At 47.8% G+C, this 27,743-nt stretch overlaps 1 protein-coding gene across 1 annotated transcript in view; it reads right to left on the bottom strand.

The window, feature by feature from the left end:
* pdia5 (protein disulfide isomerase family A, member 5) overlaps nucleotides 1-27,743 on the bottom strand; it is a 370,444-nt gene that overhangs the window by 56,265 nt on the left and 286,436 nt on the right. Inside the window, exons 13-15 of the mRNA XM_055638787.1 lie at nucleotides 18,263-18,333; nucleotides 16,674-16,837; nucleotides 10,773-10,903 (exon numbers count right to left, since the gene is read on the bottom strand). Coding sequence (XP_055494762.1) covers nucleotides 10,773-10,903; nucleotides 16,674-16,837; nucleotides 18,263-18,333 — 366 coding nt within the window. The remainder of the gene's footprint in view (nucleotides 1-10,772; nucleotides 10,904-16,673; nucleotides 16,838-18,262; nucleotides 18,334-27,743) is intronic.

The following is a 27,743-nucleotide window of genomic DNA, read 5'->3' as shown; positions in this document are numbered from 1 at the left end:
CCCAAGATCCTGGTTTGATTCTGACCTTGGGTTTCTGTCTGTGTGGAGTTTGCATGTTCTCCCTATGACTGCATGGGTTTCCTCCGGGTGCTCTGGCTTCTTCCCACATGCCAGAGACGTGCGGGTTTGTAGGTAAAATGGCCTCTGAAGAAAACCATTCATTCACTCTTTCTTCTTTCCCAGAGCCTCTTTCCCAGAGCTATAGCTGCTCTGAACCGGCCCGATTGAGTGCCCCCCACCCCCACGGACTGTCTCCCTCGGATGGTCAAATCGCATAAACACATCTGCACTTTGGTCTGTTTTGACTATTTTACTGTTGTAATGTTCTTTGTACAAACCATGGTCACGGGGTATCTAAACCTAAATGTTAGTCGTTATTTAAGTTATGATGTCGGATGGAAGCTGCATACCCAAATCTCGTTGCACTTATGTGCAATGACAATAAAAGATATTATTATTATTATTATTATTCATTCATTCATCATCGTTGAAAACACTAACGACGCAGTGGTGCCGGTTTCCGACGGGAACGGTGACGGACGCTCTACACATCTCTGTCCTTCAGTTCCTGCGGACTTCCTCCGCTGGAAGTATAGGATTTTGGTGTCAGAATCAGAATCAGAATCAATGTATTTGTCATTTGGACCCCTGGAGGTCCAAACGAAATGCCGTTTCTGCAGCCATACATAACACACAAATAGACCCCAGACACAACATAATTACATTTAACATAAACATCCATCACATAACTGTGATGGAGGCCAAATAAACGTATCTCTCCACTGCACTCTCCCCCCCCCCGATGTCAGAGTCAAAGTCATAGCCCCCGGCTGGCGATGGCAATTGTCCCGCGGCCATTAAAGCCACGCCGGGTGGTGCGAGGTCGCACACCGGGTCTTGGTGTTGGTGCCCCCGGTGTGCGCTCGCAGAGTCCGCGGCCATTCCAGCCGCGCGGGGCAGCGGTGTCAGGCCCCGCTCCAGGAGCTCTTCGACCCCGCAACTCGGGCGGGAGAAGTCGCCGCCGCAGAAGCCCCGAAAAGCGGTCTCCCTCCAGGGAGCCGTGGGCTCGGCGCCGTCGTCCACAGACCTGTCGTTGGAGCCTCCGACTCTCTGGCAGCAGCAGCAGCAGCAACAGCACCAGCAGCAGCAGCGCTCCTCCACCGCTCCGGACCCGGCCAGCTCCACGACGGTGAGGTGAGTCGTCACCCGAGTCCCCGGTCTCTTCCTGTTGGAGGCCGCTCCTCGTTACGGCCTCAACGACGACTGAGACCCGACGAGAAAAGGTCGGGTCTCAGTGCAGGGAGAGATTCAAAAAGTTTCCCCCCCCCCCCCCCCCCCCCACCCCCACCCCCCCCACACACACACCCCAACATAAAATAACAAAAACTACACAGAAACCCAGACAAAAAATAATAAAAACGCGGACAGGCTGCAGAGGCCGCTGCTGGCCAGAGCCGCGCCGCCTGTGTGTGTGTGTGTGCTTTATCATCGTTCCTTACAATGCCATGTACAACAGTGATCGCAACTTCTACTGAAGTGTGGATGGCCATTGGCTCGATAGAAGCTCATCCGCCCGTTGACAGGTCTTGTTTTTGCTCCTGCTGGGGGTCCACAGCCCCCTCATCACCTGGCAAACCTAGAAAGATTGCCCCTAAAGTGCAGGTAGTGGATAAGAAAGTGGGGTAAGGTAGAATCGGTGTGAACGGGTGATCGATGGTCAGCGTGGGACTCAGTGGGATGAAGGGCCTGTTTCTATGCCGCGTGGCTGAAATGAAAGAGTTTTAAATTCTGGAGAAATGGTTGCACTGCGGATAGAGAACGATAGTGTAAAGATCAGGAGAGGGCGTTTGACAAAAAATTCTGATGGTGTTGGCTGAAAGATGGTGAAGATGATGCGTTTGGAGCAGGCACAAATACGAGGAGATGAATGTGAAATATCAGAACTGCAGAGAGAAGGTGAATCTGAACACTTGAAATCTGACGCACCGAATCAAAAAGGTCGATTCTCGGAAACGGTTGCTTTTATTTTATTTTTTAGTTCTGCGCGCTGTAATGCGCCAACGTGGAACTCTGAAGACGAGATGTGTACGAAAGAACTGCAGATGCTGGTTTAAATCGAAGGTAGACACTCAAAATGCTGGAGTAACTGTGACCGCCCTATGAACATCTATGTTCTACAGAGATGCTGCCTAACCTGCTGAGTTACTCCAGCACTGTGTCTATTTTTTTCTGTTGTAAAGCAGCATCTGCATCTCTCCGGAGACAGTTTCACAACCTCCTCTCTAACTGTCCCCCATCTGTGATCCCTCCTGCCCTCCAACTGTACGACCACATTCTTACCCAGACTCGATACCACAGCCACATCTGCTTCCTCGTGGCTTGCCTGCGCCTCCATCTCATACCCCATGGCTTCCAGCTACAGTTCCCTACCTCCCAGTTCGGACCCCAACCGGACCATCGGTACCGACTGGCCATCCACCGGCATACCCAGCAATTCTCCAACCGGGCACTGAGATCCACCCTGGCCGCGATGCGCCGGCACCAGCAGGACCTCACATCGACGCTAGCAGCACCGGAAATTGGAGGAACAGCACCTCATATTCCGTTTGGGGAGTCTGCACCCCGGGGGCATGAACATCGAATTCTCCCAATTTTGTTAGTCCTTGCTGTCTCCTCCCCTTCCTCAGCCCCCCTGCTGTCTCCTCCCATCCCCCAGCCTTCTGGCTACTCCCCCTTTTCCCTTTCTTGTCCCCCCCACCCACCCCCGCCCCCGATCAGTCTGAAGAAGGGTTTCGGCCCGAAACGTTGCCTATTTCCTTCGCTCCATAGATGCTGCTGCACCCGCTGAGTTTCTCCAGCTTTTTTGTGTAACCATCTGCATTTACTTGTTTGTCTTCATGTACCTGAAGACTTTGACCTCCTCGAAGATACAGACACAAAATGCTGGAGTAACTCAGCGGGACAGGCAGCATCTCTGGAGAGAAGGAATGGGTGACGTTTCGGGTCGAGACCCTTCTTCAGACGGAGATGCTGTGCCTACAACTCTCATTGACTATCATTGGGACAGTGTGTGGAGAGCAGTGCTGAACTCCTAGCTAACTCTCTGGTGACACTCGGACTATCCTTGATCGGAATTTGCTGGCTTTACCTTGCACTAAATGTTACTCCCTGTATCATGTATCTGTACACTGTGAATGGATCGATTGGAATCAAGTATTGTCTTTTCGCTGGCTCTTTAGCACGCAACTGTGGCGCAGCTGTAGAGTTGCTGCCTTACAGTGAATGCAGCGCCGGAGACCCGTGTTCGATCCCGACTACGGGTGCTGTCTGTACGGAGTTTGTCCATTTTCCCCGTGACCTGCGTGAGTTTTCTCTGAGATCTTCGGTTTCCTCCCACACTCCAAAGTCGTACAGGTTTGTAGGTTAATTGGCTTGATAAATGTAAAAATTGTCCCTGGTGGGTAATAGTATTGTGTTAATGTGCTGGGTTCGCTACTCGGCGCGGACCCGGTGGGCCAAGGGGCCTGTTTCCGCGTTGTATCTCTAAATTAAACTAAGGTACACGTGACAATAAACTAAACTGAAACTCGGGCGATCGCTGGTCGGCGCAAACTTGGTGGGCCAAAGGGTCTGTTTCCACACTGTGCCTTTAATGTCCAAAGTAAAGTCTAAAGGAAGCTATAGAAGTGGATGCAATCTCTATAATACTAAAACTCTTCATCTTGTTTGTGGCTGTGTGTGTGTGCCAATATCTGGTTAATTCCTAACTTCTTCCAAACGCTAGGCCACAGTCTTCCCATTTTCACACATTCTACTCACATTTTCCACGTCAAGGCGATAAACATCTTCCCGTCGCATTCCCACCTTTATTTCTGAAGTTTTTAATCGTTTAAAGTTTTAAAAACAGCCCGAAAACTCACCCTTTTCAGAAAGAAAAACCCGAGTGACATCACAATGCACTTGCAGGGCAGGACGGGACTCTCCGGGAGGGAGGGGCAGGCGCCCGGTGGAGAGGGTGGTGCCGCGGGTCCTGGCTGGAGCCGAGCCTGGAGCTGGAGTGAGGGCCGAGCCCGGGGCTTGGGATGGGGCCGTGACCCGGGGCGGAGAAAGAAGCCGCCGCTGGAACCAAGGACGAGCCTGGGTCCGGGGTCAGGAACGAGCATGGAGATGAAGTCGGGGCCGGCACTGCAGACTAGGTGGCGGCCGAGCTGACGGCTGGAGTCTACAGCCAGGGCCGGGCCGGGCCGAGTACGAGAAACTGGCCCTGGCGCTGCTCTACGACCTGCGTAGGTCCTGGGGCAGGAATGGGAGGAGGATGAGGGAAATGAGGAGGAGGGAGATGGGGTGGGGAGCGAGGTGGTAGAGGGATATGGGGGGGGGGGGGGGGGTGGAGGATGAAGATCGGGGGGGGGGGGGGGGTTGTGGAGGAGGGGGATACCCCCTCCCTATCTACTCTCACTCCCAACCTCTCTACCCCCCTCGCTCTCTACCCCACTATCTCTCCCTTCTCTCCTTCCCACCCACTTAAACATAAAAACAGCCCCCCACAGCGGGATCAACGTTTCCCACTGTGAGGGAAGGCAGCAAAGTTCAGTCCACTTCCTCCATGTTCACCCCTGGTCGAGACCTAGTTGAGGCCTCCGCAGTCGCCATGTTTCAGGCCCTCTCGCTGGAATGATGGAACTCCGGCGTCGGAAGAACAATCTAAGCGGCTTGGAGTTCCGAAACGGCCGCTTGCTACCGGAGACCGCGGCTCCCGAGGTCCACAGGCCACACTGGGCTGAGCTCCAACACACCAGGCTCCGCAGCGTTTAAAGTCGGCGCCGCCTGCGACTGGAAGCTCCGCAGACCACAGTGCCACGATGTTGAAGTCGGCAGGCCCAGCACTCCGAAGCTGAACACGGTAGGGACTCGCTGGGCAGTAATTAGTAGGAATGGATTTTGCGTCATGGGATCATCCAGCATGGAAACAGGCCCTTTGGCCCAACGTCCGTGCTAACCAAGATGCCCAGCTAAGCTCGTTCCATTTGCCTGCGTTAGTCCCATCCTCGAAACCTTCCCTATCCATGTGCCTGTCCAAATGTCTTTTAAATGTTGTTTTTGCAAGCCAAGGTTTTCCATTGTGCCCCGGACAATGTTGATAAATAAGACCAATCCTTGAACAGAGGATGTACTTAACATTCAAGAGAGGAAATGGTGCAGCCCAGCAAAGGAAGGGATCAAATCAATGAAGGTCGGGGAAGAAATAAATCATAAAGTCTTTCTTACAAGCTGGGGATTGAGTTATATACCAAACATGTAATCCACAAGTTAGAAGGTGGATTACTGCATGTGGACTGAATTTTAAATTGTGATTACCCAAATCTTTTACAGTCAAGTTGTTCTGTGCATATTTCTACATCTAACGTAGAGCAGTACAGCACAGGATACAGTATCGCTGAGATACTCCAGCATTTTGAGGACCCCTGAGTTACTTCAGCATTTTGTGTCTACTTTAAAAATTTTTTTTTAATGTTTTATAGATACAGCGCGGAAACAGGCCCTTCGGCCCACCGTGTCCGTATCGACCAGTGACCCCGCACACTAACACTATCCTACACACACTAGGGATAATTTACACATACACCAAGCCAATTAACCTACACACCTGTGTGTCTTTGGAGTGTCGGAGAAAACCCACGGGGAGAATGTACAAACTCCGCACAGACAGCACCCGTAGTCGGGATGGAACCCGGGTCTCTGGTGCTGCAAGCGCTGTAAGGCAGCAACTCTACCGCTGCACCACCGTGGCCGCCCTGGTATAGACCAGCATCTGCAGTTCCTTTTTATTACAGTAACAGGCCCTCTGGCCCACAATATCTATGGGGAACAAGACGCCGTGAAACTAATCTCCTCTGCCCACAGCTGATACATATCCCACCTTCCCCCTTTATATCCACAAGTATTTCTCCATTCCTTCAATATTCAAATGTAGATACAAGGAACTGCAGATGCTGGTTATCAACAAAAAGGGTGTTCAGATAGATCCCAACCCAAAGCATGATCTACCCACGTTCTCCAGAGATATTGCCTGACCTGCTAAGTTACTCCAGCAATTTGAGTTCATGCTCACCTCTGCTGTGCCATTGCCCCAGCAGTCGAAGACTCCACTATCATTTACAAAACAAATATGAAATAAAGGAATTTTATACAGTAATCTTTACACTCTCCGGTTATCCCAAAGTGCCGCGGCACATGCGGCGCTGCGGTAAAGTTGCTGCCTCTCAGCGCCAGAGACCCAAGTTCAATTCTGACTACGGTTGCTGTCTGTACGGAGTTTGTACGTTCTCCCCGTGACTTGCGTGGGCCGTTTTTCGGGATCTTCGGTTTCCTCCCACACTCCAAAGACGCACAGGTTTTAGTAGGTTAATTGGTTTGGTTTAATTGTAAAGTGTCCCTAGTGCGTGTGGGACAGTGTTGGTGTGCAGGGATCGCTGGTCGGCACTGACCCGGTGGGCCTGTTTCCGCTCTATATGTCGAAACTGCTGCAGAATGCGTGAAGTAATGATCACGCACTCAATATGATCAGCCATGATTAGCAATGTTACAAAATTTTGAGATTTAAAAAATCAAGTCTGCAATTTATCCCATCAGATAAAGCATAACAATAAGTTTAATTTGACACCTAATTCACTTTCATATCTCAAGTAATAAACAGTTATGGCCATTTTCATACTCGGAAATTAGCATCTTGTTCCCTATTGATTTTCTATGGACATAACAAAAAAGCTGTGATCGTGGACAGTCAAAAGCCCATAACCTTCTTAAAAATTAAGAGAACTGAATGAAATTTTCAGTTATCATAGATTGAAGCATTCTGAAACAAATATAAAATAATCTTACTTGGATGACCTGAAATTAAAGCATATAATTAGTTAGTTACCCAATTGTAGCTAATTTCAAACTTCAATTACTAGATCTAAACATCTATCCATTTCTTAATAAATGATTAACATTTTTAAATAGCCCAAGTGCCAAATAATATTCACAAATAATTCACAATAAAACATGATTTTTAAATCTAATTTACATCAATTTATAGGCCAAACGGAAGGAATTTAGTGTTCAATTGCTGTAAATTAAAGTCCATTTAAATCGGCTTTCTAGTGGGTTCCTGTGAAAGCGCTGGTTTGGAACGTTCACATTGCGCTGGGTTTGTGCCCTCAAATGCCCAGAAAAATACTGCGGGATATAAAGAGCCCAAAATGAACTACTCGCTATAGAAAATTTTATATAAGGGTTATATACAAGCCCCATTTAATGTAAAAATAAGGTACATACCTTTAATTGTTTGCTTTATAAAACCCTGGGGCTGCGAGAGGTTGCGAGTTGAGAGAGTGATTTTTAAACTACTATAAATATTATACAAGGCCATAAAAACTAATAATACCTTTTGCGACGGGGTCTTCCAGCGATTTTCCGTTAATGATTTACTAGGCTGAACATTTTCGATTGGAACAGCCTAGTAAAAATCGCGTTTTAAACCCGCCCCCTCTAAACAGCGCCAAAATCGCACACACGGGGTGGGGCAGATGCTCAGCCACGATTCAGGTAGGTTTTGTAACATACCTACCATGATCACATCGAATGGCGGTGCTGGCTCGAGGGGCCAAATGGCCTACTCCTGCACCTATTGCCAATTGTTATCAAAGCTCCTAATGTGTACGAGGAAAGCTACTGTAAATATTATTATTTACGGTAGCCTTTTTGATGGGGGAGTAAGAAAAAAATATTATTGTCCCAGGACACCAGGGAAACCTCACTGGGCTTTTCAAGTGATAGATTGGACTTTGCCAGACTTAGGTTCTTCAGCAAGATTTAAACCCTCATCTATCTGTCTCCAAGTCGATGCTATTGCCTACAGAGTCACGACTGATACAGGGCCCAGTATCAATGCCACTGCTGCCCCTACTAGTGTAATGCTCACACTGGGAATGCTCGATGGCCAAGCCGTTGAATGCATTGTATCTAATAGACAGAATTATGTGTCCATATAGACATACGTCTGCAACTTTCAAGGACTCTGCTACTTTGGGGAGATAGTGCTGAGCACAAAGGATATTTAGACCTCCACCGCCAGGTCCACAGGGTGTCATTGTTCAGCACAGAATCGAGGTTTTTCGCTCTTCAAACAAGCTGCCACATTCATCCCTTTTCAAGTATTTATTGATATTGCTTTTGGAACCTTCTGCTACAATTGTTTTTACAAGTCTTCCAGGGCATGCATTCCTCATCGTAACTCAAAATAAACAACAACCAAAAAATATTGTATCCCCTCTTTGATTTTAGTTTAGATTTAGTTTAATTCAGAGATACAGGCCGGAAATAGGCCATTCGGCCCGCCGAGTCCGCGCTGACCGACAATCCCCGCATATTAACACTACCCGACACACACCAGGGACCATCTTACCGTTATACCAAGCCAATTAATCTTCAAACCTGTGTATGTCTTTGGAGTGCGGGCGGAAACCGAAGATCTCGGAGAAAACCCACCACACGGGTCACGGAGGGAACGTACAAACTGCGTACAGACAGCACCCACGGTCGGGATCGAACCCGGGTTTTTTGGCGCTGTAAGGCAGCAACTCTACCGCTGAGCCACCGTGCTGCCGCCATCTTTCTCCAATCTCTTGATCTTGCTCCACATTATCTTAAATCTATGTTCACACATCATTGTTCTTCCAGCATCGTTTTGAACACATCATTAATTATCCATTTAATCTTTGCTCAAGGAGGAACAGTCTCAGGTTCATTTATATTTCAACATACTGTATTTCAGGCAATTAATCATTTTTCTCTTTAACCAAATTAGCCCTCCAGTGTATTAGTACGGCAAGGATAATTGCTGCAAAATATCTAGAAAGTTAATTGCACTATATATCAGACTCCAATCATCGTTTAGTTTAGTTTAGAGATACAGCGCGGAAACAGGCCCTTCGGCCCATCGAGTCGGCGCCGACCAGCGATCCTCGCACGTTAACTCTATCCTACACACACGAGGGACAATTTACATAGATACTATCCTACACGCACTGGAGTGTGGGAGGAAACCAAAGACGTGCAAACCCTTTACAGACAGCACCTGTAGTCAGGATCGAACCGCTGCGCCACCATTACTGCTAAAGAGCGTGTAGAAACGTGGCAAAGCAGCATCACTGGGCCAATACAGCAATACAGGTTCTTTCAATTGCAATGAAGTTCACGCCGCTGGGGTGCAAGCTGCTGCCCAAGCAAAATATGAGATGCTGTTCCTCCAATTTGCGCTGGGCCTCACTCTGACCATGCAGGAGGCCCAGGACAGAAAGGTCAGTGTGGGAATGGGAGGGGGAGTTAAAGTGTTCAGTAACCGGGAACACAGGCGGGTTTTGGCGGACTGAGCGGAGGTGTTCAGCGAAATGAGCGCCGAGCCTGCGCTTGGTCTCACCGATATACAGGAGTCCACACCTGGAACAGTATGTTCCAGGCTCCCAACACTCTGTGTGTAAAAACAGCTCTGCACATCTCCTTGAAACATTGCCCCTCTCAGCTTAAAACTATGCCCTCTAGTCTTTGTCATCTCTGCCCGCGGGAAATGTCTATCAGTCATACAGCATGGAACAGGCCCTTCGGCCCAACTTGTCCACACCACCCTAAATATACACTACCACCAGCAAACTGGGGCTGCTTTGTGAACCAAACACTAAATGCACTGCAGTTATTCATTAAAACTCCCATTACTCCTAAATCACCCACCTCCATTTACTCCTTTACTCAATCCCTCCTCAACCACCCCTCAACCACTCCCTCCCTCAATCACTGCCTCCCTCCCACGCTCCCTTCTTCTTTTTCTTGCGTATGGCATGCACAGCCTAAAGTTGTAGAACAACTTGTTCTATTTGATCTTACTTGATTGTGCACGCCAGGTTGATTGCATTCGTCGAAACAGGCCGGACCAGGCCGTGAAGGTTGCAATCTCCCACCCCCCTCGCTCTGTCACAATCACTCACGCCCTCTACTCCCTCCTTCAACCACCCACTCCCTCCTGAAACAAGGCCTTAAGGAGGATCTCAACGTGCAACATCACCCATTCCTACTCTCCAGAGATGCTGCCTGACCCGCCGAGTTACTCCAGCGTGTCTATCTTTGGTGTAAACCAGCATCTGCAGTTCCTTCCTACACAGGACAAGAGCGTCATGCGCATGCGTGCGCCTTCACCTGCAAGATCACCTCCAAGTCACACACACACACACCATCTCCCATATCTGATAATTATTAGTATTTCTCTTTGCTTTTTTCCTCATTGGTTCCAAATCTGGAAATGTATTAATCAGCCCCAGTCGTGGTTTAGGAAGGTGTTGGACACAAAATGCTGGAGTAATTGGCAGAGGAGAACTCAACTCAGAGAAGGAATGGGTCATCTTTCGGGTCGACACCCTTCTTCAGACAGTGAAGAAGGGTCTCGTTCCAAAACGTCACCTAATCCTTTTCTCCAGAAATGCTGTCTGTCCCGCTGAGTTACTCCAGCATCCTGTGTCCATCCTCGGTGTAAACCAGCGTTTGTAGTTCCTTCCTACACATTTTGGAAGGTGCTACACCATTAAGGATGGACATCCACCCACGACTATTAATGGACGAATAAAACAATGCATCCGATCTGTGCAACTTATCATTTCTCAACTCATTCTCCAGAAGTCTCGAGGCAGATAAAATAATATTCAGCAATCCGCTATAGGGTGTACGAATGCAAAACTTACAAGGGGCGTAGAACATGACCAAAGCTTGCTTCTTTTTCTTGAGGAATTCTTTAAAATCTTCCACACCAAGATGGGCGACACTGGTCTGCTGTTCATCCCAGGACTGTTCGGGCGGTGGAGGAGCTTGAGGGCTGGTGGGAAGGACGGAAGGAAATAATGAAAAAGAGCATTCGTACAAAATAGTACACAGCCGATCGCAAGTGACCTCCTCCAACTCCATGTTTAAGAAGGAACTGCAGATGCTGGAAAATCGAAGGTAGACAAAAATGCTGGAGAATCTCAGCGGGTGCAGCAGCATCTATGGAGCGAAGGAAATAGGCAACGTTTCGGGCCAAAATCCTTCAGTCTGAAGAAGGGTTTCAGCCCAAAACGTTGCCTATTTCCTTCGCTCCATTGATGCTGCTGCACCACCTAAAGCCCCTGTCCCACTTACGAAACCTGAACGGAAACCACTGGAGACTTTGCGCCCCACCCAAGATTTCCGTGCGGTTCCCGGAGGTTGCAGGTGGTTGCCGGAGGTTGCAGGTAGTGGAAGCAGGTAGGGAGACTGACAAAAACTTCCGGTAACCGCACGGAAACCTTGGGTGGGGCGCAAAGTCTCCAGAGGTTTCCGTTCAGGTTTCCTAAGTGGGACAGGGGTATTAGTTTCTCCTCCAATGCATGTACGTTCCACTCCTACTAAACACAGATGGCCCTTCATCCTTACGACATGGGTAGCCTGTTTTAAATCTTTCTTTATGTCCACAATAGTTTCTCCACAATCACATTTTTCCTCTAACTTTTAGTCAGTCCCCAGCTCGTTTTCCCCATTGTTCCATTCACTCATCATCCCAAAATCAAGGACCAGTCTCACCCCGGTCATTCCATCTTCTCTGGACTCTCCTCTCGGGCGAGAGGCACAATAGTGTGAAGACACACACCTCCAGATTCAGGCACAGTTTCTTCCCAGCTGTTATCAGGCAACGGAACCGCACGCTCACCAACTGGAGAGTGGTCCTGGGCTACTAAGTGACAGGAGCAGAATTAGGCCATTCGGCCCATCAACTCTACTACGCCATTCAATCATGGCTGATCTATCTCTCCCTCCTGACCCCATTCTCTTGCCTTCTCCCCATCACCCCCGACACCCGTACTAATCAAGAAATAATGATTGGAGGCTCTTGGACTAAATTTAATTGGACTTTATCTTGCACTAAACGTTATTCCCTTTATCTGTACATTGTGGGTGTCTTGATTGCAATCATGGAGTTTACGCTGGCTGGATAGCAGGCAACAAAAAAGCATTTCACTGTACCTCGGTGCAAGTGACAATAAACTAAATAATAGACATAAAAAGCTGGAGTCACTCAGCGGGACAGGCAGCATCTCTGGAGAGAAGGAATGGGTGACAAGACCCTTCTTCAGACTTGGCAAACTAAATCATACTTGTCCTCTGCAAAGCATTCTCCAGGGGTCAAGTAGGCTCTGGAAAACTAATTTGCTGTCATCCATCTGAGTAGAACCTTCCTGAGTAAGCACAGGTATTACACAATCACCATTTATAATAAATAACATTTGCGAGGATAATGTTCAAACCTGCATTGATTTATTATCAACGCTGCCAGCCATGGCCACATGATCCCACCCCAATTATTTTTGCTGCGTTTAGGGATGAAGATTGGGAGGTTAACGGGCGAGGTGACGACAGTCGAATCCTCCGGCGTTCCTGCTGACGGACGGGTCAATACACTACATCCCATCACACCAGCTGTCTTCACCAATCGACATCCTGGCGTTGCAGTATTAGCTCCTTGGGAAAGGGCAATGACTGCCACTCATCTTGGGAACGGAGTCAATAGGAATGACAACATCATCGATTTTGCACGGAGCCCGCAAAGACCTCATTATTTTTTCACACACACATACACACACATACACACACTCACACACGCACCCACACACGCACCATCTACAGGTAGATCACATGTCTAAGGGGGGTGGGAGATTGCAACCTTCATGTGGTCCACCCTGTACCGACGAATGCAATCAACCTGGCGTGCACAAGCAGAAGATGAAACAGAACAAGAGGCGTAGCTATGGGCACGTGCATGGGCCCTAGCTATGCCTGCCTCTTTGTAGGCTACGTTGAACAATCCTTGTTCGAGGCGTACTGTGGCCCTATGCCCGAACTCTAGCACTGCTACATCGATGACTGCATTGGTGCTACCTCCTGCACCCACACACAACTCACTGACTTCATCCATTTCACCACTAACCTCCATCCGGCACTCAAATACACCTGGACCATTTCCGACATTTCCCTACCGTTTCTTGACCTTACTATCTCCATCGCAGGTGACAGACTACTGACCGACATCCACTATAAACCCACTGACTCCTATGGCTATCTGGACTACACTTCTGCTTCCTGCAAGTACTCCATCCCCCTACTCCCAATTCCTCCGTCTACGCCGCATCTGCACCCAGGATGAGGTGTGAGGTGTTCCACACCAGGGCATCGGAAATGTCCTCATTCTTCAGGGAATGGGGGTTCCCCTCATCTACTATAGATGAGGCTCTCACCAGGGTCTCTTCTATACCCCGTGACTCTGATTTCCATATTCCTACACATTTAGAGCAGCCAATTCACCTACTAAAGTGCACCTTTGGACGGAGGAGGAAACCCTTGCGGTCACAGGGAGAATGTGCAAACTTCACACAAACCGCACTGGATTGAACCTGGGTCTGTTGAGGTTTCCTGGCAAATTGTCTGAAAATGAAATACAGACGTGGACTCTTCCAGGGATAAATATGAACTTCTCCCTGATTAGATTCCTCCTTAAATTGTTTTCATTGCATATTCAATGCCTGGTCCCTTGAGAATGATAAAAAGCTTCCCATGTTTAGCAGCAGAGGAGGAAAATATCATGGGTAGGATGTTTGATTACCTGCTGGCAGCGGCTCTGGGAATCCAGTGGAACAATTCTACAAGCCAGCTGCAGCTTATGGTTGTATTTTCGACAGAGCTGGAAAAATATATATTTCTACGGTCTGCAAGATTTGTATTAACATTGTTGAGGTGTATAAAATCATGAGCGGAATAGGCCAGAGTCTCTTGCCCAGAATGGGTGAACCGAGGCCCAGTGGACACAGGTTGAAGGTGAAGGCAAAAAGATTGAATAGGAATCTGAGGGGTAACTTTTTCCACACAAAGGGTGGTGGGTTTATAGAACAAGCTGCCAGAGGAGGTAGTTGAGGCAGGGACTATACCAACGTTTACGAAACAGTTAGACAGGTATATGGGCAGGTAGACACAAAATGCTGGAGTAACTCAGCGAGTGAGGCAGCATCTCTGGAGAGAAGGAATGTGTGACGTTTCGGGTGGAGATTGATGTCAGGGGAGGTCCCGCCCCCTCCTCTGGCATCAGTCTGAAGAAGGGTCTCGACCCGAAACGTCGCCTGTTCCTTCTCTCCAAAGATGCTGCCTCACCCGCTGAGTTACTCCAGCATTTTGTGTCTACCTTCGACTTAAACCAGCATCAGCAGTTCTTTCTTACCCAGGTACATGGGTAGGACAGGTTTGGAGCGGCTGGGCTTGTATACTCTGGAGTTTAGAAGATGAGAGGGGATCTTATTGAAACATATATGATCCTTAACGGCTTGGACACGGTAGAGGCAGGAAACATGTTCTCGATGTTGGGGGAATCCAGAACCAGGGGCCACAGTTTAAGAATAAGGGGTAAGCCATTTAGAACAGAGACAAGGAAACATTTTTTCTCACAGAGAGTTGTGAGTCTGTGGAATTCTCTTCCTCAGAGGCCGGTGGAGGCTGGTTCTCTGCATACTTTCAAGAGAGAGCTAGATAGGGCTCTTAAGGATAGCAGAGTCAGGGGATATGGGGAGAAGGCAGGAACGTGGTAACGATTGGGGATGATCAGCCAAGATCACATTGAATGGCGGTGCTGGCTCGAAGGGCCAAATGGTCTACTCCTGCACCTATTGTCTATTGATATGGACAAAACGCAGGCAGGTGGGACTAATGTAGCTGGGACATGTTGGCCGGTGTGGGCAAATTGGGCCGGAGGGCCTGTTTCCATGCTGAATCACTCTGCGACAGGGTGAGACTACTTAACTGCAGGATACCAAGAGAACAACATTTTCCCGCACGGCCCACGGGCTGGATTTGGGTCTCCAGTAAAGCAATTTAATGAAACATTGTCACGCTGAGGATTCACTTGCCATCCTTTGCCTTCCAAATGTCAAATCAAAAGTAATTAGTTTCTCTGTGACACTTGGGGAGTGACACTGAGGCTGACAAGAGTGCAGTCCAGCATGGTTGCGTTACTGCGGAGTGATCTCATCGGTACCAGCTATTTAATGATCAAGCACTAGACACAGCAGGCGACATTTCATCCAGAAAACTTTGCAGAGCTAATCAGCGATGGAGCTGTGAGTTCAGAGAATGCAGAGCAATACCATTGAAATAATACATATTTTCAAGAGAGCCGAGTGTTTTATTGTCACATGTCCCAGATAGAACAATGAACAATGATTCTTTTCTCTACGGGTGCAGAAATATTTACAAGGATACTGCCAGGGCTCGAAGGCCTGAGCTATATGGAAAGTTTGGGCAGGTTAGGGTTCCAAGGAGCCAAGGAGGATGAGGGGGTGATCTTATAGAGGTGTACAAAATCATGAGGGGAATAGATGGTGTAAATGCACAGAGTCTTCAAGGGAGTCCAGAACCAGGGACACAGTTTAAGAGGAAGGGAGAAGCCATTTAGAATGGAGATGAGGAAATTTTTTTTTCAGAGGGTTGTGAATCTGTGGAATTCTCTGCCTCAGATGGCAGTGGAGGCCGGTTCTCTGGATGCTTTCAAGAGAGAGTTAGACAGCTCTTAAAGGTAGCGGAGTCAGGGGATATGGGAAAAGGCTGGAAAGGGGTACTGATAGTGGATGATCAACAATGATCACAGTGAATGGCGGTGCTGGCTTGAAGGGCCAAATGGCCTACACCTGCACCTATTGTCTATTGTCTATCATCCACAGGAGGGGAATCGAGAACCAGAGGACATATATTTAAGTGAGGGAGGGGGGGGGGGGGGGGGGGGGGGGGGGGGGGGGGGGGGGGGGGGGAGAGAGGTGATGATATAAACCAGAGGAGGTTTACGAGAATGATCCCAGGAATGATTTGGTTAACATATGATGAGCATTTGACGGCATTGAGCGGCAATTTGAGCCTGTACTCGCTGGAGATTAGAAGGATGAGGGGGCAACCACGTTCAAACCTTACCGAATAGTGAAAGGCTTGGATAGAATGGATGTTGAGAGGATGTTTTCTCTTGTGGGAGAGTCTAGGACCAGTGGACATAGCCTCAGAATAAAAGGACGTACCTTTAGAAAGGAGATGAGGAGGAGTTCCTTTAGCCATATGGAGGTGAATCTGTGGAATTCATTGGAGGCCAAGTCAATGGGTATTTTTATGGTGTTGATTGACAGGTTCTTGATTAGTATGTGTGTATGGTTATGGCGAGAAGGCACGAGAATGGGGTTTGGAGGGAGAGATGGATTAGCCATGATTGAATGGCGGAGTAGACTTGATGGGCCGAATGGATTAATTCTGCTCCAAGAAGTTATGAACTATAAACATTAGTCCAAACCAACCATCGATCACCGTTCTCACTAGTTTCATATTGTCAAACTTTCTAAATTCTGCTCCTATTACTGATGATAGACACAAAAAGCTGGAGTAACTCAGCAGGACCGGCAGCATCTCTGGAGAGAAGGAATGGGTGACATTACACCAGTTGTTTTGCGTCTATCTTCGTGTTAAACCAACATCTGCAGTTCCTTCCTACAACTACAACTGATGAACCTATTTAGAATCACAGATTGTAATGTTTACCCGGCAACAGCACGTACTTGTGGAGCCACTCGATGATTTTGTCTTTGGTCCGCAGATGGGGCAGTGTCCACTTCTCTTCTGTATTTTCAAAGTACTTGAGTGTTGGGAATCCAGTGATTTGATACCTTTCCCCCACGTTCTTGTGAGTTGTTACATCCACTGCCGCCAACACACCTGGGCTCTAGGGTAACAATGGAAAACAGTGACTGGAAAGGAGGACGGGGGCAAAGGCAGAAAGGGTAGAAACAATAGAGGTACAGGAGTAGGCCATTCGGCCCTTCGAGCCAGCACCGCCATTCAATCCGCTGATCATCCCCAATCAGTACCCCGTTCCTGCCTACTCCCCATATCCCCCGACTCCACTATTTTTAAGAGCCCTATCTAGCTCTCTCTTGAAAGCATCCAGAGAATCGGCCTCCCCTGAGGCAGAGAATTCCACAGGCTCACCACTCTCTGTGAGAAAAAGTGTTTCCTCGTCTCCGTTCTAAATGGCTTACTTGTTATTTTTAAACTGTGGCCCCTGGTTCTGGTCTCCCCCAACATCGGGAACATGTTTCCTGCCTCTAGCGTGTCTAAGCCCTTAACAATCTTATATGTTTCAATTAGATGCCCTCTCATCCTTCTAAACTCCAGAATGTACAAGCCCAGCCGCTCCATTCTCTCAGCAATACGCCATCCCGGGAATTAACCTTGTAAACCTACGCTGCACTCCCTCAATAGCAAGAATGTCCTTCCTCAAATTAGGGGACCAAAACTGCACACAATACTCCAGGTGTGGTCTCACTAAGGCTCTGTACAACTGCAGAAGGACAACTGCAGAAACAAAGGGGTGAAATTAAAAAAAAAAAACACCTTACATTGTGAACGATAGGTAGAAGTCAGGGTGGCACGTTGGCACAGCGGTGGAGTTGGTGCCTTACAGCACCAGAGACTCGGGTTCAATCCTGACTACGGGTGCTGTCCGTACAGAGTTTGCATGCTCTCCCCATGACCAGCGTGGGTTTTCTCTGGGAGCTCTGGTTTCCTCCCACACTCCAAACACGTACAGGTTTGTGGATTAAGTGGCTTGGTGCAATTGTAAATTGTCCCTAGTGCGTGTTGGATACTGTTAGTGTGCGGGGATTGCTTGTTGGCACTGACTCTTGGCTTGCCCATTTCTGCAGTGTATCTCTGGACTAAACTAAACTAGAGTTAGGGGATAACTATTTCTCCTTTCTCAGGTGTACAGTTTCAATTCCGACAAGTCTGGCAATAGTGTGTAAGGTACATAGATATATAGAAAATAGGTGCAGGAGTAGGCCATTCGGCCCTTCGAGCCAGCACGCCATTCAATATGATCATGGCTGATCATCCAACTCAGTATCCCTTCTCTCCATACCCCCTGATCCCTTTAGCCACATCTAACTCCCTCTTAAATATAGCCAATGAACTGGCCTCAACTACTCTCTGTGGCAGAGAGATCCAGAGATTCACCACTCTCTGTGTGAAAAATGTTTTTCTCATCTGGGTCTTAAAGGATTTCCCCCTTGTCCTTAAACTGTGACCCCTTGTCCTGGACTTCCCCAACATCGGGAAAGAATAAGAAAGAATATAAACATTTCCTTACATTGCTGTCACTATTTAGCAGTTCAGCAGCTTCTTCATAGTCTGGCTTCATCTTCTTACAATGGCCACACCCTGTGTTGCAGATGGAACAAAAATTAGAAATGCATACGTGCATGGGCGGTCACGGTGGCGCAGCGGTAGAGTTGCTGCCTTACAGCGCCGGAGACCCGGGTTCGATCCCAACAACGGGTGCTGTCTGTACGTAGTTTGTAGGTTCTCCCCGTGGCAGCGTGGATTTTCTCCGAGATCTTCGGTTTCCTCCCACATTCTAATGAGTTTCAGGTTTTTTAGGTGAATTGGTTTGGTATAAAATGTAAAAATTGTCCCTAGAGTGTGTCAGGTCGTGTTAATGTGCAGGGATTGCCAGTCGGCATGGACTCGGTGGGCCGACGGCCCTGTTTCCGCACTATATCACTAAACTAAACCAAACCTGGAGAAAACTCATGTGGGCACAAGATGGACGTGTAAACTCTACAAAGACAGCAGCCGAGGTCAGGATCGAACCCTGGTCTCTGTGAGGCAGCAGCTCGACCAGCTGTGCGGCCCCTTCTCAGGTGGTGAATTCCAGATATTCACTTGAGTCGATATCTGCTGCTTATTAGCCTCCTTACGAAGAGAAATCGATCCTTCCTTTATTCACAATCTAAGTTCTACAGATCAGTCAGAAGAAGGGTCTCGATCCGAAACGTCACCCATTCCTTCTCTCCAGAGATGCTGCCTGTCCTGCTGGGTTACTTCAGCATTTTGTGTCTATCTCAGTTCTATAGAGTTCAATTACAAGCATTAAGGCTCTAGGCCTTGTCTTGCTGAAGTTTATAACAATGAGGGAGGGGGTTTAATTGAAACCTACCGTATAGTGAAAGGCCTAGATAGAATGGACATGGAAGGAATGTTTCCAATAGTGGGAGAGTCCAGAGGGCGTGGCCTCACTAAAAAAGGACGTTCCTTATGAATGGAGATGAGGAGGAATCTCTTTCGGCAAAGGGTGGCGAATCTGTGGAATTCATTGGCTGTGGAGACCAAGACATTGGGTACTTTAATGCGGAGAGTGGGGGTGTTCTTGATTGGAACGGGCATCAAAGATTACGGGGAGGAGGCAGAAGAATGGGTTTGAGAGCGAAAAATAGATCAACCACGAGTGAATGACGGTGTAAACGCGATGGACCGAATGGCCTAAATTCTGCTTCTGAGTCTTATAGTCTAATTATGCTAATTTTAGACTTTAGAGATACAGCGCGGAAATGGGCCCAATGGGAAATGGGCTGGGTCCATGCCGACCAGCGATCACCCCGTACACTAGCACAATCCTACACACAGTGGGTACAATTTTATAATTCTAAACCACTGAACATTCATAGCCCATTATCTGCTATTTGCACTTCATCAGTTTATTTATTCATGTGTGTGTCATATTTATATAATGGTATATGGACACACTGATCTGTTTTGTAGTCAATGCCTACTATGTTCTGTTGTGCTGAAGCAAAGCAAGAATTTCATTGTCCTATCTGGGACACATGACAATAAATTCTCTTGAATCTTTAATCTAATTTTACCGAAGCCAATTAACCTACAAACGTGTACGTCTTCGGAGTGTGGGAGGAAACCCGAGCGCCCGGAGAAAGTCCACGTGGTCACGGGGAGAACGTACACACTCCGTGCAGGCAGCACCCGTAGTCAGGATGGAACCCGGGTCTCTGGCGCGGTGAGGCAGCAACTCTACCGCTGCGCCACCTAAACCGCACCCAGCTCATCATCCGCCCTCTGTAATGGACAATACGAATTAAGGGCGATTGGTTTATCTAAGCCACGACATAATTTGAGGTTTAATTACATTTCCAGCTGCCGGTGCCACAAAACATGACCAAGCGGCTCTGCCTGAGCGATAAGTAGACACTACATGACAGGGTTATTATTTTCATGTTTAATAACTTCCCCTCGTTGTGACTGCTACCAGCTGCTGCCTCAGCAATGAGTACAGCTTTACTAATGCACACCTGTCAACTGTTCAAATGCAGTCAAGAGAATCTGGATTGAAAACCTCTTTAAGGAGGACAAGGGTTGAAGTATTTTTATCTCATTTTAATAGACTGCACATCATTGGGTCTAAAATATATTCAGCCAGCTAGTTAGCAGATTAGGAAAACCCATTACAAATAGCAACCAAAAGGCTACTGCTGCTTCCCTGAAAGCTATTCCATTTGGACCCACTTTTTTCTGCCACCCACTCTCTGCACTATAGACAATAGACAATAGGTGCAGGAGTAGGCCATTCGGCCCTTCGAGCCAGCACCACCATTCACTGTGATCATGGCTGATCATCCACAATCAGTACCCCGTTCCTGCCTTCTTCCCATATCCCTTGACTCCGTTATCTTTAAGAGCTCTATCTAGCTCTCTCTCTAAAGCATCCAGAGAATTGGCCTTCACTGCCTTCTGAGGCAGAGAATTCCACAGATTCACAACTCTCTGGGTGAAAATGTTTTTCCTCATCTCCGTTCTAAATGGCCTACCCCTTATTCTTAAACTGTGGCCCCTGGTTCAGGACTCCCCCAACATTGGAACCTGTTTTCCCCATACCCATACAAAATACCATACAGTTCTTAGAGTACTTGTTCAATTTCCATTATGAAATTATTAATGAATTTTTTTCAATTATGTCTTCACATTCATGGGGCTGCACGGTGGTGCAGCGGTAGAGTTGCTGCCTTACAGCGTCAGAAACCCAGGTTCAATCCCGACTACAGGTGCTGTCTGTACAGAGTTTGTACGTTCTCCCCGTGACTGCGTGGGTTTTCTCCGGGTGCTCCAGTTTCCTCCCACACTCCAAAGACGTACAGGTTTATGGGTCAATTGTCTTCAGTAAAATTGTCCCTAGTGTTGGATAGTGTTAACGTACAAGGTGATCACCGGTCGGTGCAGACATGGTGGGTGGAAGGGCCGGCTTCTGTGCTGTGTCTCTAAAGTCTAAAGTTGTACATTTAGGACACCACTTGCTACATCCCAGGAAGGGTCATGTCTTGGGTTGGGACCCTTCTTCGGTCCCGACACAAAACAGCTTCTATCCATGTGTAAGAAAGAACTGCAGATGCTGGATAAAATCGAAGGTAGACACAAAATGCTGGAGTAACTCAGCTGGTGAGGCAGCATCTGTGGAGAGAAGGAATGGGCGACGTTTTGGGTCGAGACCCTTCTTCAGACTGATGTCGGGGAAGGGGGCAGGACAAAGATAGAAAGTAGGTGGAGACAGTAGTAATAGTAATAGTAATAGTAGATGCTCAGTCCATCGTAACCTACGTGATCTCCCCGTTGCTCAGCACTTCAACTCCCCCTCCCATTCCCAATTTGACCTTTCTGTCCTGGGCCTCCTCCATTGTTAGAGTGAGGCCGAGCGCAAATTGGAGGAACAGCACCTCATATATCGCTTGGGCAGCTCACACCCCAGCGGTATGAACATTGACTTCTCTAACTTCAGATAGCCCTTGATTTCTCTCTCCTTCCCCTCGCCCTTCCCAGTTCTCCTACTTCTCCGCCTACTTTCTATCTTTGTTCCGCCCCTCCCCGGCATCAGTCTGAAGAAGGGACTCGAACCGAAACGTCACCCATTCCTTCTCTCCATAGATGCCGCCTCGCCCACTGAGTAACTCCAGCATGTAACTGTCTGCCTTCAGCTTCTATCCATGTTCTCCATAGATGCTGCCTGACCTGCTGAGTTATTCCAGCACTTTGCGTCCTTTTTTGTAAATCAGTATCTGCAGTTCCTTGTTTCTACACCCCATCAGGTGTTGCTCACCGCCTACTGTTACATAATGCAGGTATGAAATGCTCCTCCTATCCTCTATGCCCAATAACAAATATAGCCGACATCACACCCTCCATACAAGAGATTTCCATAGAATTTTTTTTGTGGCACATTCCTTTTACTTGGAATGTAATTAAAAAATTAATAAAAAAAGCATTGCAGACACTTGGCTATACCAAAGAGAGACACAAAATGCCGGAGTAACTCAGCGGGTCAGGCAGCATCTCTGGAGAAAATGGATGGGTGATGTTTCTGGTCAGGATTGATGAAAGTCTGAAGAAGGTTCCCGACCCGAAACGTAACCTCTCCATTTTCTCCAGAGATGCTGCCTGACCCACATATTTTGTTAAAAGATTCAATAGGAACCTGCGGGGCAACTTTTTCCACACAGAGTTTGGTGGGTGTATGGGCCGAGCTGCCGTAGGAGGTAGTTGAGGCAGGTACTATAACAACAGGTAAAAGACATTTGGACAGGTACATGGGTTGGAAATGTTTGGAGGGATATGGGCCAACTACGGACAGGCGGAACACGTGCATGTGGGGCACCTTGGTCTGCATGGGCAAGTTAAGGGCCTGTGTGACAATAGAAAATAGGTGCAGGCCGGCCCTTTGTGCACATTCTATGATCATGGCTGACGATATCCCGAACCTACTCTCTCCATACCGCCTTATCCCCTTAGCCACAAGGGCCACATCTAACTCCCTCTTAAATAAGCCAATGAACTGGCCTCAACTACCCTCTGTGGCAGAGAGTTCCATAGATTCACCACTCTCTGTGTGAAAAATGTTCTTCTCATCTCGGTCCTAAAAGAAGATTGTTATAGGGCTTATGGCCTTTAATTTAAACGCTAGAGGCAGGACAACAGGGCTTGTTCCCGATGTTGGGGGAGTCCAGAACCAGGGGTCACAGTTTAAGAATAAGGGGTAAGCCATTTAGAAGGGAGACGAGGGACCACTTTTTCTCACAGAGACTTGTGAGTGTGTGGAATTCTCTGCCTCAGAGGGCGGTGGATGCAGGTTCTCTGGATGCTTTCAAGAGAGAGTTAGATAGGGCTCTTAAAAATAGCGGAGTCAGGGGATATGGGGAGAAGGCAGGAACGGGGTACTGATTGGGGATGATCAGCCATGATCACATTGAATGGTGGTGCTGGCTCGAAGGGCCGAATGCCCTACTCCTGCTCCTATTGTCTTTTGTCTATAAACCCACCAAATTCATGCCGAAAATTGATCACCCGTTCATACTAGTTCCATGCTATCCTATTTTCCCATCCACTCCCAACACATTAGAGGCAATTTTGCTGTTATAACCTGCAAAACTGCACGCCTTTGGGATGAGAGAGAAGCCTGGAGAATATGCAAACCTTCCACAGGTCAGGATCGAACCTGGGACTCTTGCTCTGCGAGGCAGCAGTTCTACCCGCTGCGCCACCCTAGTTTCTCATTTTATAATAATGTTACAGTATTTGAATGATTGAATGTTTGGTTATTATATATTTTCTATTATATAATTTTGGTTATTATATATCTTCCCCCCCTCCTCCCTCAGCCACGGGCACCATGTAATCCCGTGCTTCCTGCTCCATGGTCGGATAGTCGGCAACTAAACCGTCTCCTCCACCTGGTTTGCCAGGTGAGGAGGGGGCTGTGGACCCCCAGTAGGACCAAAAACAAGACCTGCCAAAGGGCAGATGAGCTTCTAGCAAGCCGGCGGCCATCCACACTTCAGTAGAAGTTGCGATCGCTGTCGTACGTAGCCTTGTAAGGCACTGTGCCCGTTGATGTTTTCAACGATGATGATGATAGAAACATAGACAATAGGTGCAGGAGTAGGCCATTCGGCCCTTCGAGCCTGCACCGCCATTCAATATGATCATGGCTGATCATCCAACTCAATATCCTGTACCTGCCTTCTCTCCATACCCCCTGATCCCTTTAGCCACAAGGGCCACATCTAACTTCCTCTTAAATATAGCCAATGAACTGGCCTCAACTACCTGATATGTGCATTAGTCATATAGTCATGCAGCATAGAAACAGGCCCTTCGGCCCAACTTGCCCATACCGACCAACATGCCCCATCAACTAGTCGCACCTGTTTGTATTTGGCCCATATCCCTCTAAACCTGTCCTATCCATGTATCTGTCTAATTGTTTCATAAACATTGTGATAGTCCCTGCCTCAACTACCTTCTCTGGCAGTTCGTTTCATGTACCCGCCACCCTTTGTGTGAAAAAGTTACCCCTTCAGATTCCTATTCAATCTTTCCCCCATCACCTTGAACCTATGTCCTCTGGTTCTCGATTCCCCTACTCTGAGCAAGAGACCCTGTGCATCCACCCGATTTATTCCTCTCATGATTTTATACGCCTCCGATGTTTTACACACCTCTATTGTGATCCAGGCCCGTTATGCTGCTACAAGTAAGAATTGTATTGCTTGGTACATATGACAACTAAACATTCTTGTCTCTTCCGAACGCAAACAGATTACACCCCTGTCTCCGACAGGCCTGAAAAAACAAAACCAGCCTAACCTATCTTTCCACAGAACTAAAATCTTCCAATCGATGCAACATCCCATGAATATTCTCTGCACCTTTGCCAGAACAATCACTGAAGGGGAAGTGCCAAAAAAATATATATAATCTGCCATTTTTTTTTAAAAGGAGAGATTAATTGCCTCTTCTTCAGGTGACCAAGTTACAAGTGATTGCAATTTCTCCGTTGATGAGCTGTTTTCAACAACAGGTTGATTTTTCCCACTTGCTTCTACATAAACGGCTGTTGATAGTCAATCATTTGAGTGTATTCGTGATTAAAATCAAAGAGATTTTTTTTAGACTAAGTGTAACAAAGTGATTGCGGAATAATTTATTGAAGGCTGGCATTTCTCCTACAACCATCAACATCTGTTGCGGTGGAGACTGTAAAATTTCCAGTAAAATGCACACAGTCTCTTGCCTTGAATTGGTGAATCGAGGACCAGAGAACATTGTTTTTAAGGTGAAGAGGAAAAAAATTTAAGAGGAATCTGAGGGGTAACTTTTTCCACACGAAGGGTGGTGGGTGTATGGAACGAGCTGCCAGGGAAGGTAGTTGATGCAGGGACTATCCCAACATCCCTATGGGCGGTCATGGTGGTGCAGCCTTAGAGCGAATGCTCAATCCTGGTTCAATCCTGACTCCAGGCACTGACTGTGTGTACAACTCCCCGATGTTGGGGAAGTCCAGAACAAGGGGTCACAGTTTAAGGATAAGGAGGAAGTCTTTTAGGACCGAGATGAGAAAAACATTTTTCACATAGAGAGTGGTGAATCTCTGGAATTCTCTGCCACAGAAGGTAGTTGAGGCCAGTTCATTGGCTATATTTAAGAGGGAGTTAGATGTGGCCCTTGTGGCTAAGGGAATCAGGGGGTATGGAGAGAAGGCAGGTACAGGATACTGAGTTGGATGATCAGCCATGATCATATTGAATGGCGGTGCAGGCTCGAAGGGCCGAATGGCCTACTGCTGCACCTATTTTCAATGTTTGTATGTTTGTACGTTTCCTCCGTGATCTGCGTGGGTTTTCTCCGAGATCTTTGGTTTCCTACCACACTCCAAAGACGTACAGGTTTGGTAAATGATAAAAATTGTTCCTAGTGCGTGTGGGATGGTGTTAATGTGCGAGGATCGCTGGTCGGTGCGGACCCAGTGGGCCGAATGGCCTGTTTCCGCACTGTAGTCTAAAACAAAATTTAAGAAATAGTTAAGACAGGTACATGGATAGGACGGGTTTGGGGGGATTGGATCCAAACGCGGGCAGATGGGACTAATGTAGCTGGGGCATGGTGGCCGATGTGGGCAAGTTGGGCCGAAGGGCCTGTTTCCACAATGTATCACTCCATGAGTGTATTTTCACAGCCGAAGTCGGGATGGAAGGAGGTTTTGTGCAATGTTCTCGCATTGACTGCCTTCCTGAGCAGCCCAAAACTCACTTCACTGGGCAACCACAATGAGCAGAACTTATTAAAAGTGGAAATAATAGCTGGCGGAGGCTGACTCTGTCACATTTTATCAGCTCCTCGCCGAGGCAGTGGCTTGGCTTGGGTTTGATGTCATTTCTGCTGTAAATGAGATTAAGCCACAAACTGTGTTGCCGTTTAGCTCCTATTGTCCTTGATTCAAGTACTGTCAACAGTGAGTGTTGTATTGATTAACAACAGGATTTAGTGGCTGACTTGGTTTAGTTCACTGGCACAGCTACAAGACACTGAGGATCACTGCTGCCCTGTCTTTCTCTCTCTCTCCTCGCTGAAAAGGGCCCAGACCATTGAGACCCAGTAATAGAGTCTCCGAGTTGTACGGCACAGAAACAGACTCCACGGCCCAAACCTGTCCACGATAGACAAGATTCCCGTCTACGCTGGTTTTTCTATGCTGAAACTAGGCAACCTGCCTTGCTTCAGTCGGAAGAAAGGCATTGACCTGAAACGTCACCCGTTCCTTCTCTCTAGAGATACTGCCCGTCCCGCTGAGTTACTCCAGCTTTTTGTGTCTATCTTCAGTTTAAACCAGCATCTGCAGTTCCTTCCTACACGTATCATTTGGGATGTGGGACAAAACCAGAGAACCGGGACGGGTACGGTGGCGCAGCGGTAGAGTTGCTGCCTTACAGCGCCAGAGACCTGGGTTCGATCCTGACTATGGGTGCTTCTCTGTACGGAGTTTGTATGTTCTCCCCGTGAACTGCGTAGGTTTTTCTCCAAGATCTTTGGTCCAAAGACATCCAGGTTTGTAGGTCAATTGGCTTGGTAAAATTGTAAATTGTCCCTCGTGTGTGTGGGATGGTGTTAGGGTGCAGGAATCACTGGTTGGCGTGGACTCAGTGGGTTGAGGGGCCTGTTTCCGTGCTGTGCCTCTAAGAAAAAAACGCTGAGGTAATCTACGCGGTCACGGGAAGAATGTGCACACTCAGCAGACTGTTCTTCAGAAGGTTTCACAGTGGCTGGCCCAGTTGATTTTTTTTCAGTCAGTGGTGGCAAACGTGGACTATGCAGTGGTGATGTTTTAGTTTAGTTCAGTTTAGTTTAGAGATACAGTGCGGAAACAGGCCCTTCGGCCCCCCTAGTCCGTAATCAGCGATACCCGCACATTAACACTATCCTACACACACACTAGGGACAATTTTTCATATATACACCAAGCCAATTAACCTACAAACCTGTACGTCTTTGGAGTGTGGGAGGAAACCAAAGATCTCAGAGAAAGCCCACGCGGTCACAGGGAGAACGTACAAACTCCGTACAGACAGCACCCGTAGTCGGGATCGAACCCGGATCTCCGGCGCTGCAAGCGCTGTAAGGCAGCAACTTTGCTGCTGCGCCACCGTGCTAAACCAAAGTTCCTAACGGATAAATAAAGTTCATTGAATAATTAAAAGTCAAGGATGGGTGATTACTTTAGTTTTGATACTGCGTGAAAACAGGCCCTTCGGCCCACCAAGTCCATGCTGACCGTCAGTCACCCGCAAACTTGTTCCGCGCTATCCCAATTTTGCATAATTTCTAAAGTTTTCTAAAAATAAAGCTCATACCGTTAGGTTGTAAGGTACCCAAGCATAATGAGGTGCTGTTCTGCCTGTATGTGCATGCTCTCACTCTGGCAATGGAGGATGCCCATGACAGAAGGTTCAGTGTGG

Source organism: Leucoraja erinacea, chromosome 7 (genome assembly GCF_028641065.1).
Source record: "Leucoraja erinacea ecotype New England chromosome 7, Leri_hhj_1, whole genome shotgun sequence".
In the NCBI taxonomy this organism is placed as follows: domain Eukaryota; kingdom Metazoa; phylum Chordata; class Chondrichthyes; order Rajiformes; family Rajidae; genus Leucoraja; species Leucoraja erinaceus.
This window is presented reverse-complemented; position numbering and strand designations above follow the sequence as displayed.